Source organism: Nyctibius grandis, chromosome 5 (assembly GCF_013368605.1).
Source record: "Nyctibius grandis isolate bNycGra1 chromosome 5, bNycGra1.pri, whole genome shotgun sequence".
In the NCBI taxonomy this organism is placed as follows: Eukaryota; Metazoa; Chordata; class Aves; order Nyctibiiformes; family Nyctibiidae; genus Nyctibius; species Nyctibius grandis.
In genome coordinates this window covers 10,837,714-10,853,589 of record NC_090662.1, presented here as the reverse complement: position 1 = coordinate 10,853,589, position 15,876 = coordinate 10,837,714, and the positions used below count along the sequence as shown (strand labels likewise).

The window sequence follows — 15,876 nt, the reverse complement described above, 5'->3', positions numbered from 1 at the left end:
TGATACCTATGACTCAGGAAATGTAATACACTTTCAACGATTGTTAAAATAATAACATTGTTTAAAAAGAAATAGAAGATATTTCCAAGGGCACCAAGCATTTTTCCATTAGCTCGGTATGAATTGATAATTTTAGACAATGAAGAATAATGTAGGCTATAAATAATAATGAAAGAAAAGGTCAATCAGAGCCATTAAAATTTAAAGACAGCATTTAACTTCTGTTGCAGGAAATTGCTTTCTCTAATGCCAAGTGCTGCTTTACTTTGGTTCAAGACAGCATTTATGCATGTGATTAATTTAAAACATATGCTTACTTCCATTCTTATTCAGTAAAGTATCTAAGCCTATTTTCAGTGTTGGTACAATGGCTGTATCTGTTCACTAAATCAGGGACTTAAAAATATAGAGGCTTTGGTTGGGGTTTCTTACAATATTATTTTTATGAGAAAAAAGAATTTGATTTTCTGTAAGGAGATTTTTTTTCCCTTTTGATTTTTATTATTTTCCAGGTAACAAAAAAGTAAAACATATCATAATGGTGTTTTTTAGAAGGAAATTTAAACCATTTCAGAACCTTTAATTGCATACTTGACTGTGTATGCATATGCTCCAACAGTAGAGCCAAGCTCTGCTCTCCAAGAGGCTGGTGCCTTCTTTCAATTGGTACATTTTGGTTGTTTTGGGGGTTTTGGGGTGACTTTTGGTTTGTTGTTTTTTTTTTTTTTAAGAAGTCCATGTTACTTATATTGTGGGATGGTAAATCATACTTACAGTATTATGGGGAGAGACTGTGCAGATTTTTGTGAATATAGTTTTTAACACTGGCTGTAGTATTCATTATTTCTATAACCCACTGGACAAAATTCGTTCTTAGCATTAGTGAGCTAATAGTTATTCAACCTTAGACTAAGAATGACATTACATGCAACTTGTGTTTGTTGCATCTTATTTACTAGGGGTCATGTATTTGAGACTTTTTTAAAGAGAAGAAGGTTCACATGCAAAGTGGATCAAATGGGAAAGTGTAAAATAGAGATGCGTCGCGCGTGCGAGATTATGAGAAACGTTCTTTTAAAAACTTTAATAAAGCCATGTGGTGCTAGTGTATTATGATGTGTTCTTTTTTCTGTTCAAGTAATTCCTAAAGCAAGAAAAAAGGGAGTGTAAACATCAAAGATTCACCTTATTTGATCATAGTGCCCTGTTTGAGGAAGAAGACTGTTGGAAAGGGATGGGACACGCTGGAGCACACTGACTCCACAGGGAAAGGACACCCTAATGGACTGGCTGACTGAGTGACCTGGTAAAGTGGGTTTTCAGCAAGGGTCATCAGAGTTGGAGACTGAAGACCAGAGCAAGAGGGAGAGCTGCAAATAGAAAGGGTATGGGAGGGAGAGGGCTGCCAAGGGGATGTTCACATCCCTACTCTGAAGACAGCATGTCTAGAAGCTTTCCTCGAACCTCTGTACAAAAGCTGTGAGGTTAATTTTCACTTACAGGGTTACATCCTCTCACAGAGCATTTCCATTGAAGTCTGTTGCAATTTTGCCCTTGTTCTTTACGAGAATGATGCTGAGACTCTTGTCCCAAAATAGGGGATATTGTTCTTGGGTTCACTGGTTCTATGATGTACTCAATTTTTTTCCCCTAATACTATCTTAAAACCAAAGTAACAAAACCACAAGGTAACACATGGAAAAAACTGTGATTTAAAAACCTCACCAAGTTAGGTACACAGTGGGACACAGTTGCAGCTTTATCAACAGTCTTTAGCACCATGGAAATAAAATAACTTATGAAATCTCCAAGACAGTAACAGCTTTTATTCTGTAGAAAATAAAATTTAAAAATATTTAACATAGCAGGTGTGCTATTTCTAAACAAAGAAAACATTTGTTGCCTGTATGTACTTTCCCATTTATTAAAATAATTTTTAAATCTGGTTTAATCTTAACATTGCAACTTTAAAGTCTGGCATTTTGCGCATCCATATATACCCATGCGCATTCACACAGCCTCACATGAGGAACCAAATAACTTATTTCAAAATGAATCAAATATAAGATTTGTAGAGCATTTCACTGGTGTAACTGGATTTTTTTCTCATGTGAGAAATTGTATACTGAGTGAATCCAGAGAAATTTTGTGACTAAAATAGAAAATTAAGTGCAATGCTCAGAATAAACTTTATCTTGATTTCCATTCTCTTTTGTACCATAAAGTTTTTAGTATAAATTCACATGACACTTTTTTGCAAATATTCTTTCATTCTGTATATTTTCAAAACATTTTTTCAGCTTCTTTTCTTCTATCTTGTATACTCAATTATCCTTACATTTTAATTTTGACATAGAAAGACACACTGAATACACTATGCAGAGACTTCTTTTAGGAAGGATGAACCTTGACTTCCCCATCACAAAAAGAAAAATCTAAAATATCACAGAACATGTCTATAAATCAGCAGAAAATATAATTCAAATATGTCTCCAAAATGAACTCTCAACTCCATGACTTGTCTTAATCTGTATGCTTGCCTCATCAAGAAGGCACGTGGTAAAAGAGATATACAGTAAAATATTTTGTCTTTGCATAACAACAGAATATAATACACTGGATCAGGCCTGAAAAGACATCTCATATCGTATAGTCTTTTGTATTTAAGCAGACTAAATTTTGGTGCTAAAGAAAAGTGTATTAGCAGTATCTGACAACTGTAGTCCCAAATATTAGGTAGGTGCCTAATTGATATAAATCCAACTAACTCATTCAAGAAATTAAAACTCTAAAATCAATAGAAAATGAATCAATATCATGGAGTTTATATAAAGGAACCTGTGCTCAAAATACTTATAATAATACTAATAAGTTCCTATTGCAACCTACTGACCTATTTAAGTCAACATAACACAAGCACGCAGATATATGGGTAAGTATCACAAGGATGTGCCAACAGTAACAGAACTTTTCATTTCATGATGTAATATCTGCTTTAAAAAATCCAAACACTAATTTTCAAAAGGATCTAAGTACTGGCAAAAAATTGCTCTACTTGTTGTCAGAGGATTACTAACTTTTAAAATTTCACTTTCCGTGTTCACTCAACTTTATTTTCCAAGCCAAATGGGGATACAATATTAGGAATAGAATCCTCAAAGAACTGGCTGAAATAGGTCTCCGCTATTTGACATAATTAAGATTATTTGGGAGGTAGTATTTCTTCTGAGGATCTGTTTTCAATCCTCTTTACTATCCAGTGACATACTGAAAAGATCAATCGTCCTGTGAGATGAGAGTGCATAAAATATTACAGACATTAAATCCTCCCTAAAAATTCAAATGTATTTTTCAGGTCTATGCATTTTATTCCACAGTTAAATGATTAAGACACACTGGGCTCCAATCTGAAAACATGTTTAAAATCTGGAGCTGTGTCAGACTGCTGTCTGAGTTTGCTAAAGGATTAGCAAGTTGTGACTTGTGTCAAAATATCTGGCCTAAAGTGACAGAAATAATATATTTCCCTGATTTAATGCATGTGAAATATTCTGGCAATAGGAAAAAAAAAAAACAACCTCCCTGCGTATAGAAATCACAGGCATTTATCCTTAGCAGTTCAGAATGTTTAAGCAGAAGTGGAATTGGTCAGAATTTTAGGAGACACACGTTTGCATGACCTTAAACTGGACACATAAACTTATTAGAGTCCTATAGCATAGAATAGGACCATTGGAAAGATAATTTATTGTTATATTGCACTAATGTGATAGATAATATATATGAAAGTTCCAGGGATGACATAAAGGATCTCTAGAATTAGCATGTTTGAACAGTTCTATATAGATATATAGCATTATGACCAGGTGAAAGAGGAGCTAAAGATAGTACAAAATTGCTGTACAAAAGTGAAGGGATTTCTGTGGGGAAGTGCACAGTCTTTACACAGATCCTCTCTAGCCAAGATTTTCCTTTTCCCTTGGTTTTGACAAGCTAAACTTGGGGTTAGATTGTGAGGGTCACATCAGACCAAATACCAAATAAAAGTCCTCTCATCTAATGATTGCTATCATAACAACTGGGGACAAAGGTCTTCAAAAAAAAATTAAAAAAAGAAGGATACAGCTCTCTGGTTTGAGCTTACAGTGTAGGCTTTGGTGATGGATGGGGCAACAGATGCGTTGGGCATGGAAAGGACAACAGCTACTTTCAACTGAGAATGGATTTCAGATGGAAAGCAGATACCCTGGGGAAGTTCTGTCTGTCTCCGTAGTGTGGAGCCTTAGATACCCAACAGTCCTTTTCCAGAGCTTCAACAGGGCATGCCAAAGTGGGACATTCTGGAAGAAAGGGCAGAGGAGTGGATCCACTGCCTCGTGATGACACATATGAACTGCAAGTAATACTTCTTTTTAGTTCACTTTTTAATCTGCAATAATTTTCCTGGATAGATCTCAGTCAAATAAGAATAATTATCAGTCATAAATTATGGAAGAATTATACAATATTAAGGGTGCATTTTATAAACCTGTGAAAATATTAACTAAACCCTGTCATTGTTCAGTTTTTTCTCGTTTTAATTATGCTGACTAACATCTTATTGAGCAGTACCTCCACTCCTCAAACAATGCCATAGACTTCACCAGGTGCCCTCACTAAGATAAATACTTCCTCTCATAAATAAAGGTGGCAAAATCTAAAAATCATTATGATGAGAGCTGGAATATTTTACCTACCCCCATCAAATTACCACACAGGTGGAGTAGTTCTTTCTCTTTGGGATAATAGTATTATTCCTCTGTATTGGTTCATTCTATCCTGCCCATCTCTCTTTAACCTTGCAAAGGGCAAGTTTAATACGATGAAAATTCGTTTCATATGGCTGATCAAGTCACATTCTCTACTGATCTGCCAAATTGAACTTAAACTTCAAGTATGGCCATATTTAGACAGTATTCAAAAGTAATGAATGTCATTCACCTCATTTTATGGATGGAGAGTGCTGTCAAACAAACCTGTTGTCTGTTACAATTTGTAAGACTGACTGATAAGAACAAGTGTGCTGATACAGAATACTTGGCTTTCTCCAGGGCATTTGACTTAGTACACAGCTATTTGATGAAACAATGTGCATTGTAGAATTATTAAGAAATATAAACTTCTGACATATATTAAAGTTTAGTTATTATTAGGTATGCATCGATGAATCCTCCTTTACCGAAGGTTTCCCTAAGTTTTGTTTTTGATAGAAAGGTGATTTTTTTAATTTAAAAGTGATTTAAAGAATCATATGTTTTCTTCCCTAGTAAAGTTTACAAAAAGCCTGGGGAGGCATAAATAACAAAGAGAAAAGGTTAATGAGAGCTCTTGGTTTGTTCAGGTTATGGAATACTCTCAATACTGAGTGGAAGGCCAGAAGATAACAAAAGTAGCTTTTCATACAACTGTATCCAAAGTGGTATGTCTTGGAATAGGGAACACAGTTTATATCTGAAGTACATCAGAATACCCTAGAAGGTGGAGGCTCAGATCCTTGTTCAGACTAATTTCATGTATTAGACGGAGGTGCCTCATTTAGGATCTTGGACATCCTAGGTGCCTTGTTACAGCTGACAGTGACAGGTATCTTTAGAAATCTCTTCATTGACTTTGTCATATGAGACTGCTAATTAAGTGCCTCAACTAAGTGTGTAAACTGGGATAACTTTGTGCTCCAGCGAAGAACTTTGTATTAAGTGCACAATGCTAAAAAGAGATTTCTCATTGTGATACTGTGCTGAGAATTCAGCACTTGAGTCTGTGAAAAGAGGAATCTCAAACAGAGGTAGGGAAGTGACCTTGCCTGTATACACACCATCGAATAACATGTCTGGTTTTAGTGTCCGCACTTCCAGAACATGTGAAAATACTGCAGAGAGTTCACAGGAAGGACACAAATATGATTGAGGAATCCTTGTGATAGGAGGTTTAAGGAACTATATTTATTCAGCTTATCAAAAAAAAGTGAAGAGGTGGCTTGATCTTGTGCATAGGTACTTAGATGTGGAAAAGATGTGGAAAAGATATGGAAAAGAGAGTGGGAGACTTTTCAACTTCGCTATCAAAGTCATATCACGGTTAAATGACAGGAAGTTGAAGTTAGATAAATTTAACCTTGAGTAAGTGGCTATTTCCTAACATTGAAAGTAATTAAATATTAGGACAGCTTACCAGAGAAATAGTGGTGTTACCATTGTCTGGATTCTTTGAAATGACAATACATATTTTCCTGAAAATATTTTAATTCAATACCTGGGAGAAATTATTCATGCAGTGTGTGACTGACCACATGAAATGTTCTGATGGTCCCTTCTAGCCTTTGGTTATATTTATGCAATATCCATTATTTGATCTTTAAGGTCCCTTCCAACCCAAACCATTCTATGATTCTATGTTTCTATGATTATCCCTTTCCTAGAAAAGCATAGGAAGAACAGAATTACTGTTTCTTCATTATCCTTACTGAGCTTCACATATACAGTTCTTCATTAAGATAATTATCATAGCCAAAACTCGTGAACCTTAATTTCTCACATAATCATATGCATTTATTCAAAAGGAACTTTTTCGCCCTGTTTCACAAGAGGATGTTTGTCTTTTTTTTGGAAGGTTCGGACATTGGCCAGTTGTGGAGGTTGGGTTGTTATTTGAGCTGGTGCAGAAAATCTGTTTCATGTGTTGCTTGGCTAGTACTTTCTCATTTTCTTAGGAGTACATAGATAAGCCATGGATTCAGTAAGAAATACTTCAGGTTAAGGTTGCAGTGGGTCTTCAGCTTTTTCTTTTTCCCTTTTGCAGCACAGCACCTTTGTTGTATAATGTGAGCATTGGGGTAATCTTCACCTAATTAATTTCCTGCCTATTATGAGTTTAGGCACCATTTTAATCTCTCTTGAAATGTATGCATATTTAACTTCTACAACCTGAAATTCTTTAATCTAACTGAAATTTGGGGTTTTGGATGTTTTGGTAAGATTTGACAGCCTGTGATGTGGACATTCAGACTAGATGATGTAATGAACCCCTCTGGTAAAAGTTTCTATGACATTGTGTTGCTTACTTGGCAGCACTTTATATATATGAACACTTAATATTAGTTTAAACATCACCCAGCTTAATGAATAGTTTTACATGAACTATAGATGCAGAGGACTGCAATAAATACACAATTTTGTAGTATTTAGAATTGCAGATTCAATTCCATAAATAGAGTGAGTTGAAAAACCTGCTAAGATTTAGTGGGTGGCATTCTAACTGGTGGCTTTTTATCCATGCAGAGGGACACTGTGTCTCTGAGCAAATATTTTCAGGGCAAGAATTTGTCACATATTCTATCTAATGAAGGACTGACCAACACCCGCTTCTGGTCAGTGAAACCAGATGTTCTTCCTCCTTAATCCTCTGCAAACTGTGAGCAGAGATGAGGTAATAGGAAAAAGCATGGAGAGGGAGTAACTGGTCAGATCATTGTTTGTTTTGATTATAAAAATACGTCAGAAACAATATACTAAAATAGTAGATATAAATACGTATACAATTTTGTCTCTTAACAAAGCTGAAAGAATGATGACATTACCAAATGCTGGTCAGGAGCAGAAGAATTATGTCATGTAAAAATTAAATTGAGATATGACTGGAACATTCTCTCTTAACTTCAATGTCAATTCACTTCAATTGTTAAAGCAAGTGCTGAGGAACTCATGTTGTCTACCTTTGTTTGGGGTAGAGAGGCAGATGGAAAGCTTATTGCACATTTGAACCTTATCCTGGTTTTGCTTTGGATCACAGAATATGTAGAAAAAAGAAGTACCCCTTCCCACATACAATGAAATATTAAGGGCAACATAGATTAGAAAACATAAATTCCAACTTGACTTAACTTTCCTCCAAGCAAACATATATACTTGCTTCTTCACTGAAGGCAATTCCTTTCTAACAGGCCTTAAAGACTTAGAATTTAGAGCTTTTGTTCCCTGATAAGCAGAATCTCATCTGTCTAATTGAAGAAGAAATAGCATAATAAGGCATACATTAAATTAGGAACACCTAAGGGAGACTCCCAGAAACCACCAGTGCATTTTGTGGAAAGGGTGACTTAGTCCGTCAGCCTTCTGAGGTGGACAAATAGAGCTGTAGGCAGTTTGCTGAGTTAAATGAGGCATTGAAAATGGTACTCTGCCAGCTCAATGTACATATTAAAAATTTAGAGCGTGTTCTGGGAGAAAAATTCTTCGTGCACTGTTCTTTCCCACAACTTTCATTCCCTCAACAGGTTTTGTCATGCCAAGATGCCTTCCTCTCCAGGAATCAGCTCTATCTTGTCACCATATAGTTTGCAAAAACTTAGGATATTATTTATGCACTTTGTTTTCTTTTGGAATTTCCACTCATTTTACAGGTCTTATGGAGGCAGAGTAATCTCTTTAGTCGTATTTGGTGGAACTCCCATCTGGACTTGTTAAAGGTGCTTTGTGAGTCAGTTAATAAGGCAGTTTGGATCGTTGGAAGGTCTCTGGAGCACCCCTAAAATCTATTGCTCTGCTGAAGAAATAACTCATCAAGATAAAATCATTGCCTGACTGCAGATAGCTCGTCTGATGTATCTAAGGTTCATCATAATTTAGCTAGACTATTTTGAGCTATATAGAACAGTAGTGGAGTACTGTTTTACTAGCAGCTAGACGTGGAAAAACATAGACTGAGACAGAAAGCATTTCTTCCAGTACTCATCTTCTACTACCAAAACTGAGAAGTTTATATAAATGCAAAAGGAAGAGACTGGATGCAGATGCTTTCTCCTGCCTTGTTGGCATCAAAGGCAACAGGAGTGACAAATGTCAATTTGGTAAGAATGGAAGAAGAGTAAATTTTTTTCTACACTTTTCTTCATCTTCTATATTTGAGAAGACTTATCGCAGATTTTTTTCTCACAGAGCATGTAGGAAGGGTGCATACTCAATTCATCATGGGATATTTGGGGTGGAGGGTGTCTGACTCTTGCTTCTTCAGAAAAAGAAAATGTTTAAGGAAATAATTCTCCTTCATTTCTGAGAGACAGACAAATAGAAGCTGGAGGATCCCAGCCTTTTCTGACCTGCATGGATTTTTGACATTTGAAAGCATTTCATGAAGTCAGTGATAATGAACTCACTGCTTGGCAATTAACTTGCTTATGTTTTTTTGGACAAGATTTTGTAATATGTTCTTTTGTAAACACCAATAGTTGTTCTGTCTCCAAAGTCAGCACTCCTATTTTTCCCAATTTGTATTTTATTTCCAAATGGCACAAAAACATTGGGTAATTTGCTGAAATCTTTAAATTTGGGAAAGCAACATTCATCAGAGTCAAAGTAATTAGAAAGAGAGAAAAAGATAAAAAGCTGCGTGTTGCTGTCGGTGACTATACTTGTATATTTTTAGAAAGGTAATATCTGGCAACAGCTTTACTAAAGTGAACAGCCTGGAATTCCAAAGAAATATCAATTAAACCAATATTATAATAGAATGACTGCAGTAAACCATTATATATTTAATATTTCAAATGGATATATAACATATCATACAATTTATAAATAATTTGATTTCGAAAAATATATTTGGTTAGACTCTGGTGGTACAACGCAAGTTTAAGGTAGAATTCAATAAACCCAATATTTATTGCTTGTTGGTTTATATGATCAACATATTCAAAAGTAATTATTTGTATTAAGACAGAATACATAGTATCATTAAATTTCTATAAACCATGAAAAGCATGAAAGAAGCATTTAAACATATATAATGTATCATAGTACAATTTGATTGTGAAAGACTTCAAAGCACATTTCAATTAGTACATAGTAAGTTAGATTAATATTTTCTAGGGAGACTGGTCAGGGGAATGGACATTTTTACTCTGTTTTTTGAGAAACTTTGAGGTTCTGATATTCAGTAAGTTCCAAGAGTAATGATCTGCCAATAAAGCAATAAAATTCTGCCTGGTTTTGGAGACAAAAACCTCCTTTTGGATTCCCTATTTGTTGACAAGAGCCCAGTGTTCTGCAAGACACAGCTCAAACCTGGTTTTGATAAGAAAGTGTGAATTCGTAGTTGCATAAAAATGTAAGACTTTATTTATACAGGAGACAGAATGCTCCTTTTCATAAACTGGATTGCACCTCACAAAAACATGCTAAATATTAGATCAGGATGATTATGATCATGACTTTAGAATACTCTCACTGTTCAAAGGAAAAATGGTAATGATTCATTTTCTTAACAAATGGCTATTCAGAAATTGATAACTTTATGTAAACTTTTGTTTCAAGCCAACAATGAAATAAAATTTCCTGCAACATGGGACTAGTGAGCACCAAGAACAAGAGCTTCAACTAGATGTTTTGTTCCAACAGATTGATTTTCTTTGGCCTGCTCAGTAAATTGTGAGAGTAAGGGTTGTAGAAAATATAGTCCTGCTATTCTATCATGTTCTTAAACACCTATATCTACAATTTTTATTTATATACAGTTTGTAATTTAAGAACCCTGCAATTTTTACTGAGATGGTCACATCTTCCCTTTCCCATTAGCTCAAGAAGCACTACTGAAACTTATGGTTAAGGTCCCTGACCACAAAGCAAGTATTTCCTCTGTGTTGATACTGCTGATTCATAGTTCTGTATGGAAGAGTGAATCTAGCTTCATATGCTGCATTAGCTGGATATCTAGATACACAGAAGTCTGCTATAAGGGCTCCCTTTTTACCTTCCACCCTTTATCCCACAACATGCCTGCAAATCATCATTATTCAAGTGTATAAAATCCCCAAATACACCTTGTGCTACTTAAAGAGACTGTTCAGAAGCAACTGAGTTTGCAGATCAAAGTTAGATTTTACTTATACTGAAGTTCAATATCTTTAATAAAAAATATCAACAATATCTAAAAAATGTTCCTTTCAGCCAGCTGCATATTATGAACTGCATTTAACTGCATATAACTGCATAGTATACACCAGCATTTACCCAACAAATTAAAAGTCTGAGTTTTACTAGTTTTTTAATAAAGGTGTTTGGGTCCTGTTTAGAAATGGAGTAGTATCATTATATTTTTAAGACTGTTTCATTTGTTAGTCTCCTTTCCATGACAGTCAGACAGTGAGAAAGAGGCCAGAGAGCTGAGGTGGAAGAATAGGGGACAGTAATTGGAAGTCATTGGACTGGGATATTCTGGCCAAAGAGATCAGCAGAGACTGAACTGCAATTTTCTGAGGAAGGATCTTGTCCCTTCAGTTCCTGCAGCTACACAATGTCTTTATCAGTCAAAGAAAGCAAGATTACAATTTACCCACTCAATCACATACCATGTGTTATTTTTAACCTACCATAAACATGGCACCTGTCTTTTTTAATTCTGATGGTCAGCTTTTCAGATAATGGAAACTAATATAGCTGCTTATTCGCGTAACAAATATATTTCCTGTTGGTCTACACAAACAGAAAAATGGTAACTTTCCCATGACTTCTGTGTGGGTAAAATTTTAGAACTTCAGTTTGACGAGGGAGAATAATAAACAAAAAGAAGGGGAAGAAGGACAGTGATACATAAGGGGAGGATCATGGGCCACACATTTTTAAATACAAGTCTTGTTTCTCATTTTTTGTTTGTTTGGTTTCTATTTTCATTAGCCTGTTGCTTATGCTTTCTTAAATAGTGTTCCTAAATATACAGACATCGCTTCCTTTAAACTGTACCAGGAAGCCTGACAGGAGGTTCATGAGAGGAGCAAAGAAGACATGCAAAGTTGACTTATTTTAAAATTGCTTATTATTTAGTTCCTTCCTCAATTTTAGAAGACAGTGTGTTTCTGCAATTCAAATAACTTCAAATGTAAGTAAGTGCTGTGCTGGGGTCTTAACTTCTCAGATGCTTCTGACTTTGACATCAGCTGGAGGTGCACAGTATGGATTGGATCCTTGGAGATTGTTTCTGGTGATGTGGTTCCAGTTTGGCTTGTCAAAGCAATGCATCTTTACATATAAATACTTATTCAAAAAATTTTTACTAAAGTGATTTATATGAGTACACTTTAAAAACCCTTATATCTGCAATTAATATTTATTCGAGCCAAGTGCTTATTTTAAATCAGTTTTAGCCCCTGTCCTCTGTTTTCCTGTTGTTCTGACCAATAGACCAATAAACAATACTGTAGATATGGGGCAAGTCTAAATTGTAACTGCTTTAACTCATTATGTACAAAACTGTCAGTTAAATGTGGAGTAAAACAATTAAAGTAATGTAAGAGACAGAATAAAACCAGTTTGGTTTCTAGAGCTTAAGCTGAAATTTGTGAGAAAAAGAATTAGGGGAAACACATTATTTATAAACAGATAAACTGAGTAATTCTGATGTGGAATAACTGAAGGAAAAAAACATAATTCAAACATAATTCAAAAGTTAGCTTTAATTTTCTAGCATATAGGAAAGTTTTTGCAATTTATGCAAGTTTAGCTGCATAAAACATTAAACACTTGCTTTCATGTTTTCTTTTCTACATATGTATATGCACACACCAACTGACCATTTATAATGTACTTTAAAGTTTTTGGCAAATATTCTGAAACATCTGGAAATGGAAAGAAAGCATTTGTAACTTTATTTATTTTGAAGTTTTACTTTTTCTCATGGTCATCAGTAAGGTTGGTCTTTATGGTTCACTCTGTATTATTTTATAAATAATACCCACAAAGTTGAAACTACCTCTAATGTGGACTCATGTAATTGAAATCAGCTTGAAAAACCCAGTCCTGGCCACAGGGGAAGCAAGAACTCTCCTGCTAATGCTGGAGCTTTAGCATCAGCTCCATGAGAAGTGATCAGCTTTACCAAGAGATGTCACTAAACATGAACCAGCTAAGCAAGACCGTTGTCCAGCATCTCTTCCTGACATTTGCCAATAAAAGCGAGTCTTACCTTTGGACTACAGTTGATGTCCAACTGTTAAGTCCCACCTTACAAAGTGCATGACCAAAAATCCCTGATCAGATTCCTAAAGTGATCATTATAGGTGCCTCTCTAGCAGGCTAGTGAAATCCTCCTCTGACTGCAGGGCAGCTCAGATAAACAGTGGAATCCCTTACCAGTTGTTTTATCTTATAACTGAATAAATGATTTCTTCAGCATTACTAAGGATATGATAGGGTATAACTTCAAGAGTCCAGTTTTCACTAAGTCTGGACTTCCAAGATCCAGACCCAGTAATGTAATTTATAACTTGTCCACAAATTCAATCTGATGACAGTTGTAGAAATTCAGCCCTCCAAGAAGCCTTTTTTGTATCAGGAATTTTAAAATACATTCATAAACTCCATACATTTATTTAGATTGGAAACGGGAGTGTGATGAAACAAGGATGCAAGGAAGCAGGATGTAAGCAGGATCAACCAGTCGGCATTTTGGCCTCCATGTAGCAACATAAAGGTTGCACATAATCAGGATTAAGTTGAATGCCTAAGTAGGCTTGTATACTAATTTAAAATGAGAGATTGGTACTTTTGCTGGTTCTTTAACCCTGGTCTAATATAACTGAGACAGAAAGGATCTAGATTTCTGAAAAATCCAGACATTTTCTATTTTTACATAAGAAATATGTTGACAATATTGAATACATGCTTCACGTAATTATTTTCTCTGCAGCACTTTCACTCAGCTGCAAGTGTCATTAAGGAGCTAGCACACACTTGCTGAACATGATCAACACTAAGAAGCTGAATTTAACAAAGAATTATTAAGATATTCCATCTCCCATCAAACTAATATGTATTTTGTTGTATGGTGTATTATTTCATAAAAAAAAAAAAACAACAAATTTAGCTAAAACCCTCCAAATATTTAATAACTTTTAGTAAGAATTACTATATCAGCTTATCGAGCAATAAAATTCTAAGATGAAAATCACTTTGAGTTCTTTTATAATTCTCCAAAATACCCTTTCAATTATTAGTGAGATCCTCTAGTCACAAACTGAATTTTAGACCAGCATTGCACTTCATCAGGGAAAGTATCTCTTCTATGGTTTGTATGAGAACTCTGAGAACTTGAACTTAAATATTTATTTTTAACCATAGAGGCTTTGCTGGAATCCAGACCAAAAGAGTCACTACTGTAAAACAAATTTCTTACCTGTGATGGATGTCCAGCTCTAATAAAAGTACAGAGAGGATCAAAAGCTCCTGTTCCACAAGCCAGAAGATGCGTTCTGTTGTATCGATGAAGGACACGGATGTAATTTGCACATTCATCCTAGTTTACGTAAAAAAACCCATAGGAAAATATTAGCATTTAAAAAAAAATTTCTTTAATATCTCAGGTGCCCTTAGATGATATTCTGCATATTGAAACTTTCTGTTCTGTTAAATACATCATCTTAGTTCTCCCACTTCATGCTAGTACCTCAGTGTCACCAAATTAATGAAAGGACATTTTTGACATGGAAAAAGCAAGTTTAGAGCACTGATTTATCACAACTTCTTTTAGGTGCTTAGCCACTTAGGAGTTATTAAGTTATAAAACATACTTTTGTGCTTCTTTAATCTCAGAGATATACTGCAAATCTAAATATTTACTTTACTAAGTATTATTAAATGCACTACACATTGGACTCAGAGCATGAGACATGAATAGTCAGCAAATGGCTTCTCTCTCAAGTGAAATAAACTTTATCTCAAGAAAAATAACACTTTTTTCTCACATTTTTTTCCATAAACCACTGCACCATTAATTTCTTGTGTAATTTATTGCTAATCAAATTTTTGTATTGTATAGCTTCATGCTTTATCTATTCCACTGTTCAAACCCTCCTTTGAAAAAGAAACTATTCATTTCCCCTAGGGCAATACTCTGGGACTCATTAGTGTATTTGCAGCTTCATAAATATTACAATTAAAAAATTTTCAAACATCCCTTTGAGATTTGGGTCATCATCCTTCCTGTGCTAAACTGGAAATGCAAACAGTGAGATAAAAGTACCCATTGATTTTGGGACTCCTGGGATTTGGTTTTACAGAATATTTAACATTTTGCAATGATTTCTGTATTTGGAGCAAGATTTGTGTTCATTTCCATTCATTGCTCAACATTTCTGCAACTCAGACCCTGGGTTTTAAGACAGTCACAGCAAGTTTAAGATGACAATTATAATGAGATTAGTCTTAGCTAATTTAGCTATTCTAAAGTTTAGACATGTAATTTATGCAATTCTCCTAGGCTTTTTCAATAGTCAACAAAGAAGACCAGACATGTCCAAAAGGCAATTAATTCTATCCTAAAATGAATGTGTAAAACAGAGTGGAGGAATTCCTTTTTTTGAAAATTTGCTGTCCTTCACTGATGACTACTCTAGTTTTCAGACTGCTGTATTTATATGAGAACAATCTTGGGTCTTACTGACCATCTGCAAGAACTTAATGTCTCAGAGAATGTGTCTGCAGCCAGGCCATGGGCAGAATTCAGCTCTTGCAAATCTACATTTGGTTCAAAACTAAGAAAACATCTTTCTTCTTTCTTCAAACCCTTGTGTCATTCAGTGTAAGCTTTCTAACTGCTCCAACAAATAAATAAGGATCATAAGGAAAAAATCTCCTTTGCTACATGATTCTCCTTAACCGTTCACCTTGAAGAGATATCATGCTAATTGAAAGAAGAAGGTAATTTACACAGGCAGGTAACATGTTGTATAATTAAATATTATGTATATGCAAAAGACACATCAACCTTGCAATATTTTACTTTTGGAATGTCTTAATTCTTAACTAATGTATTCCTTTTTTAAAAAGGAAATTACAAGAAAAAAATGGTCTC

The 15,876-nt window shown here is 34.9% G+C and overlaps 1 protein-coding gene across 1 annotated transcript in view; it reads right to left on the bottom strand.

Annotated features, from left to right (window-relative positions):
* The window catches only part of SEMA3E (semaphorin 3E), a 160,219-nt gene that overhangs the window by 46,861 nt on the left and 97,482 nt on the right, over positions 1 to 15,876 (bottom strand). The window contains exon 4 of the mRNA XM_068400746.1: positions 14,200 to 14,319. Coding sequence (XP_068256847.1) covers positions 14,200 to 14,319 — 120 coding nt within the window. The remainder of the gene's footprint in view (positions 1 to 14,199; positions 14,320 to 15,876) is intronic.